Source organism: Vespa crabro, chromosome 1 (genome assembly GCF_910589235.1).
Source record: "Vespa crabro chromosome 1, iyVesCrab1.2, whole genome shotgun sequence".
Lineage (NCBI taxonomy): Eukaryota > Metazoa > Arthropoda > Insecta > Hymenoptera > Vespidae > Vespa > Vespa crabro.
In genome coordinates, this window is record NC_060955.1 from 8,294,490 (window position 1) to 8,301,902 (window position 7,413).

At 36.4% G+C, this 7,413-nt stretch overlaps 1 protein-coding gene across 1 annotated transcript; it reads right to left on the reverse strand.

The window, feature by feature from the left end:
* Positions 1–727: 727 nt before the first annotated feature.
* Positions 728–2,948, reverse strand: LOC124423800. Its single transcript, XM_046962010.1, has 3 exons — positions 2,847–2,948; positions 2,249–2,753; positions 728–1,971 (listed from the first exon to the last, which is right to left on the reverse strand). Exons 1-3 carry the CDS (start codon positions 2,920–2,922, stop codon positions 1,296–1,298), a joined length of 1,257 nt encoding a protein of 418 aa, XP_046817966.1. The 5' UTR covers positions 2,923–2,948; the 3' UTR covers positions 728–1,295.
* Between the last annotated feature and the right edge of the window lie 4,465 nt (positions 2,949–7,413).

A 7,413-nucleotide genomic window follows, 5' to 3' on the forward strand; every position in this document is an offset into this window, starting at 1 on the left:
CTCTCTCTTTTTTTCTCTTCTTCTTCCTTTCTCTCTCTCTCTCTCTCTCTCTCTCTCTCTTTCTCTTTCTCTTTCTCTTTTTTTTTCTTTCTCTATCTATCTATCTCATCTTAATAATTCTTCCGAAGAGTCATACAAAATACGCATTCTTCAAAATTCAGGTTAAATACTTTCTCGTAAAATTTATCATTGAACTTAATTGCACTAACATTATCTTCCCCATCGGATTCAAGATTTTTTACGAAAGAACACGTTATCGCGATTGTTCTCTTTTCCTTCGTTCTCATTGTTTCGATTTTTCTGACGATCATAATTTTCAAAACTTGCGTGTGATCATAAGTATTTAATAGGAATACTACATAACATGTATAAAAATATATACATATATATATATATATATGTATGTATGTATGTATGTATGTATATCTACCGTCGAAATGTTTGAAGCGAAGTTTTCTTAGCTTTCGACGTAACACATCGGTTTCTCCTGACGTCAATACGAAACATCTCATTTATCCAGTATATCCGTGGAGTATAGAGGAGAAGCTCATCTTTCGCTCAAGGAAGCATTAAAAGTATTTATGTTTCTATAAGCTCGCTTTTGTAAGCTGCCAATCATGAAACGACGCAAACTGATGATAGACCTAACGTTGACAGGAAGGATACAATTATTTTAGAAATAAAAGGAACAAAATTGGAACGATGGTTTTTTCTTTTTTCTTTGTTTTCTTGTTGTGTTAACGTAGATGTGTTATCATTTTCCGTGAGCAAACATCACGTAAAATTAATTGTTTTTCTATTATTCCGAATACATTTATTGTTTAAAAATATAATAGGTATATGAGTATGTACGCACATATGTATGTACATAAATATATATATGAATATTTTCTACCTATATGTACATCGTAATAATTATTTTATCGTATGGTGGCATACCGAGTGGATGTCTTCGTATAAACTGTAGTAATCTAGAAAATTTTTCATCACGAACTGCTATAATATCAGCTGAATCAACTTTTCGGTATTCGTTTTTTCATTTAGTTCTAATAATTATCACGATAAGACGCGACGTGTATGATAATAGGATATACATTCATTTATAGCTTTCTTTAAAATTTACATTATTAATAAGAATGTCAAAGAATTATGTCAACCATATTAACTTAAAACGTAATCGGCACGTATCAAAAATCAAAAGAATTAATCGAACGTACCAACTAGAGTAAATATTTTTTTTGACTTTTTATTTTGCAAAGTATTCAAATTTTTTTCAAAATAATTTCTATCGATTTTTACGTTAGAACGCCTATCGTTTTAAATTTAGGAATGGTCGGTACGGCTTTACGTAGATCGTCGACAGTACACGCATAAGAGATACCCATTGTGGTATTTTTAGCATTCCACTTAAGCCATTTGATCGTGGAACTGATATCCGAGCATATGTAGTTATCACCGTCATCTTTCGACTTGATAAAGGGATTATTCAAACCAACAAACGCGGTACCCTTCTTGCTTCGTGAATCGTAGATTATTTTCCAAAAAAACTTAGGGACAGGAACGGTTTTAGTCCTATCATTGACGTAGAGATATATATCTTCCTGTTTGCCTCGAGCATTGGGCAATGTCATTTGACCGTGTACACCCGTGTAAACATCTAGATCCAAAGAACGATTAGTGGCAAAGTTTCTGATGCATTCCTCAAGTTTTCTCCAGTTACCAATATTGAAAGATATCCACTGAGGAGCCGTGTTTATGGTCCAAAAAGTAAGCGATTGTAAAGCACCATAAATGAAGTCGACCTTTGCCACCATATGTCCGCGAGACAGGAACTGATTTGACTTCATTAAATAAGATTTGGCCAATTTGCTTGAATTCAAAAGTTTTTCAAGTGTGATAAGCTGCTCGCTGAATTTGTATTGCTCGTTAATATCTATCTTTCCGTAATGATCTCCATCATTCCATTTCGGCCTAGAAAATAAGATTATCGACGATCATTATCAATAGGATTACGAAGGGAAATGTGACAACCGGTTAAATCGAATTTCATACTTTTCCAAGTTCCTTCCTCGTCGAGTATATTCATCATTCTACAAGCAAATGCCGACATACTGAGACTAAAAACTAAACCTTCCTTTCCTGTTTATTATTCCCGCTTTGACCGTTCGCAAATAGATTCGTGTACTGTTTTCCGTCACTCATATATATTCGTTTGTATTTGTAAATAAGATCGTTATTGACCGTTTACCTGGGATAACCTTCCTGGTGTCCTCCAATCAATTTTGTCAGTCTAAATTTCGTGTAATATGTATTGTAAGTTTTTTCATTGTGACACAGTTCTATCATGCGCAGAAAATCGGTGCTCAGATTGAAACCAATTTCGAAGTGAGTATTCCTGCCATAGCACGACGATTTCGTAATCTTAGCGATGTGCTCAGGCAAATGATAGCACGTCAACGATGAAAAATTTTTATTTTCACCATTAACGTGAAATATTTTATTCCCTACGCAGGTAGCTTTCACTTCTTGGGTGTAGTTCATGTTTCTTAGAGAATTTTGTTTTCCCGGACATGCCAAATAAATCGATTGACCCGCTTGCATCTTTAATATACCGTTAACGTCTGGATAAAGTATCACCGATGCAGTACCATTTCGAGTTAGAATCAATGGCTGTGGTTCTTTAAGATCGCCATACTTATATTTCGTGGATAGAACGCAATTGTTGCGCAAAAATTCTGCATCAGTCGTGTTGTCTAAAAATAGAAAAAAACAAAACAAAAAGAGAGAAAAATTTTCAGCTCTAAAGTGATATTATTATAAAATGTATTATCGAACATTATTCTTACAATCTATCACATCATTTTCGGTCGGTCTGGCAACGACTAATAAAATATGAATAAAGAGTGTCACGATCCCCAGCATGGTACTGGTTAGATGTTCTTTTACCTCATGTCGCTTTTCAAGATCAGTTACTTCTCTTTTATACTGTTTAGTAATGTACACTGATAATTATTTTTTCTTATCAGTTTATACAGGTGAATTACGTATATAGACGGTAACTTATTTTAATATTGGACTTTTTCAAATACATTGAGAAATTAAAGATTAATGAAACATAAAGAAAATATCTTTACAATTTGTGTGACTTTTTTTCGAACGGTACAATCGATTTTACTTTCTTATTTATAATAGATCAATGAACTATAGATAGAAGTATCTCTAGTAAAAAAATGCTATTTACATGCAACCGATCATAATCGCGTGTAAATTTGAATGGTAAATAAAACGAAATATGTTTTAGTGATACATGACAGATATTATATCAAATTCGTGATCAATTTTTTATCGAAATAAACCGTGAAAATAAAAACGATTATATAGGAAAAGTTAATATTGTTTTTTCTAACGACATAAAATGGTTATCGATCGAGTATAATAATCAATATATACAAGGTCTCCCATGGAATTGGATCGAGCTATACATCTTTGAAAGGATTGGAGATCGAGAAAAATGTCATACGACAAAATTGAATGGTATTAAACGATACATAATTCTATGAAATTTTCATGCATTTTTGTGTATCAGTGCAGTTACAAGGTGCACTGGCACCTTTTTTTTAAAATATAGCTCTAATTTCGTATACGTTAATCGATACAGTTTTTCACGCTCTACAAAACATATTTATAATGTTATGTCTGAAAATTGTTAGCTTAGGTGTTATTTTAATTTAATAACATGCTGAATTATTTCAATGTTTCAACACATTTAGATGTACTTTTTCACATATATATAATATATATATATATATATATATATATATATATATATATATATATATGTATATATATGCATATGCACGAACACAAAGAGAGAGAAAGAGAGAGAGAAAGAGAAAGAGTACTTACAGGCATAAGAAGACAATATGGTCTCCCAATGTCGAGAGATCACGTATAACGCAACGACATTTTCCGGCTTCTCAGGTACGATTCTTTTGAATTGCGTGAATCGTCCAGCAATTCGCACGAGACTCGTCTCTCTCCTTATCCTTCGGAGGTCGATGGGATAAGTCAGTGGAGTCTCTACTTCGAAGAATAAGAGAAACAAGAATCCTAGGCGTGGAACCTGACTGAATTGCGTAGCGACTTATGGGAAATGTGAAAGCTGCTCCGGTAACGTGGGTGTTGTCGATCTCACGCACGCATTTCAAGACTCGTTCTTTCGTTTTTCTCTCTCTTTTCTTTTCTTTTTTCCTTTTTCTTTTTCTTTTGTCTTTTTTCTCCCTTCTCTTCTTAATTTTCATTTCGAAATCTCTATTGATTTTACGTTGCGTTCATCTTGAAATTGTCCGTTGAAAGGAGGAAGATTTAAAAGCAGTTAGAAAGAGAGAAATAGTCGGGAAAGATAAAGAGAGAATGTATACACTTATGCGAATGAAATAACGAACGGCTTATGCTCTGGTATACAAATAAGCGTCGCGTCTTCCAAGCTTGAACTTGGCAGCCAACGTTATTTATCACCAGGAAGCATGGGACCTCTGATTAACGAAGGTCAGAATCGGTGCACAGAAACTACAAGTACGAACCGTTCTCCTTCTCTCTCCCTTCACTTTACAGTAGTGGTAATCTATCGATAGTGCGTCTATTTAAATCGTTCTGCTCGACTTTATCGCCTCGAGTACGACCGTACGAAGTTAAGAGAAAATTCGTATCGAAGAAAACAAAAAAGAAAAAAGAAGAAGAGAGGAAAAAATCAATTGTCCAATCGATGCCGTTAATCGTTTTAAGATAATACTCCGAGTAATTTATAGCAATTTAAGGGAACTAATTTTCGAGAACAACGAATTATCCATCCACTTAGAAATAGCAGAAAATCTTACGAATTGATCAAACCGGTAGTTAATCACGAGTCCACGAAGTAATTTCCAACTAGCCTCTGTAACCTCTGTAATCGCGATCGCGCGATCTTAGCAGACGACGTTGTAGACTTTACGAACTCTTCTTTCCTTATAGATTTTATCGATAATTTAAACAAAAAAAAAAGAAGAAGAGAGAAAGAAAAAATAAACAAAGCTAAAGGTATTATTCTTAGTTACATGATAAAGTAAAAGAAAAAGAAAAAAATTAGTGCGTAAGTGAAAAAAATATTTGTTGATTATTCGATTACAAAGCAAATTAATGGATCGTTAAATTTCAACAGAAATCTTACAACAGAAAGTCAACGGAACTTACGTAAATCAAAGAACGATTGCGCGATATCCTTGAATTGAGCGACGTCTCTTCTTCGTTTCTTTGCTCTTCTCTCGGCAGAGAAGGAAATCTTTTCTTTTCACTGTCACATCAGAAACAAGAGAGGAAGCAGAAAAGGAAAGATCAGAGCGTCCAGCCGAGCTAAGATCGGTGACCACGGAAAGAGAGAAAAAAAGAGAGAGAGAGAGAGAAAAAGAGAGAGAAAGGAAGAAGAAGAGAGGAACACCCGCGAGTACCGTTAGTTTCTTCCTCGAGCGGCCTCCCGGGACCAGACGTGTAATTTATATATCGCCCTGTGCTTACCTTCTCGTCCTCTTCGTCGCCGTCGACGTCGTCATCATCGTCGTTCTCGTCGTCGCCGTCGTCGTTAGCTCCGTGAAACATACACAATCTTCTTTATCACTCCAAAAGAAGTAGAGAAATAGATACGTGAACGAGGCACATTACGTTTTTCATAAGTACGGACGAAAGCGAAATGATATCGTAGACGTGATAATCAATAAAAAGGGATAAAAATTATCGTTGACGTTAGAGATAATTTGGAACTTTTTTGAGAGGATGTCTCATGATAAGAAGGATATCAACCTTTTGATATTGCAAAAGCCAAACGGCGAAACTTCCGACAACCTTATAGAATTTGTCGATTTAACATTTCATCTTTTTTTTTTTATAACGATTAGAAGTAATCCCCGGTGGTACCGTCATTTCCTGGTAACGCCTTTGGATGTAATCTCCGTGAAGAGTTAGCAGTATCCTTAAAGGATGTCGATTATCATTGTCGCCCCGCGTCTTGTACAGGATCTTCTGTCGAGTCATTATGACATAGCAACTATAAGGGAAGAAATTGGAAAGGGAATTTCTTTGGGAACGATACGCGGAAGAAGATAGCTCTCCTACGGTTCTAAAAGTTCGTAAGAATGTATCATCGTGTACCAATCACGTTTGCTTTCCTTTCAGTCGTCGCAAGCAAGCAAGCAAACAAGCAAGTGAACAAGTAAGCAAGCGAGTAAGCGACCAAGCATAATAACCTATGGGTGGATCGTAAAGATGAAAGTTTACAAGGAACGATCCTCTTTCGTCCTTCTTCGTATCCTTCCCCATTCCGATGTCCCCGAGATACGCTTGGAACGGATCACGATAGATCCGCATGGATTGCAATGATCATCGCTCAGAAGTTCGAAGACGTCCACAAGACGTTTTAAGGACGCTAACGTTCTTTAGGGATCTGAGGGACGCTCGAGAAAGAGGCGAATCGCTCGCGCTTCCTGCTTGAAGTTTACGATATCTAGCGAGCTTTGACACGAGAAGATCGCGATGACCCACGATTTATATTCCACTAGCAACCATAACTACAGCCTCCTCGGGACGGTACCGGACACGGGACTAGATGGGACGCTCAACGCACGCATGCAAATGCAACTCGCGGTGCTGATGCGACCACGTCCATTAGGATTGATCGACTACATTAATACAACTTAGTGCCGACATGCTTGCAACTCGCGTGGATTCCATCCTCTCTCTCTCTCTCTCTCTCTCTCTCTTTCTCTCTCTCTCTCTCTCTCTCTTTCTCTCTCTCTCTCTCTCTCTCTTTCTCCCTCCTTTATTTATTCCCCTATTTCGTTTCCTCTTTTCTCTCTTTTACTCTCTTCTCTCTCTTTCGCTCTTTCTCTCCCTCTTTCTTCTCTTCTTCGCTCGACAGATCCGCAGATCTTACGATCTCGCAACGTGCCACGCCGTTTTGAGGCTGGTCGGCTAGCCAAGAGCTATCGACCATCGGTGTCTACTTCCGACAAGCTATCTTTCCTCCTCTATCTGTATACGTGTCTTTCGAACGACAACGACAGCGACGAAAGAAACTTCAACCAAACCCTATGATCCTGAACGAGTTTCACACGTGATTATATCGATCAATTCTAATCGATAATTTATAAAAATTCTCAGTGCGTAACGATCTTATCATATCTAACACTAACACAAATATCTAAAACATATTAACACAATATCTGATATATGTAAAATGGGAATGTTAATTTTCGAATAATTATCAATATTCTATTCGTAGTTTAAAACTTGAAAGAGAAATATTAAGAAATAAAGGAGGAATGCGTTTACGTTTGTGTATAGTGCACGCGTTGAACGCGCAATGCCGTTCGCGAGTCGAGCGTG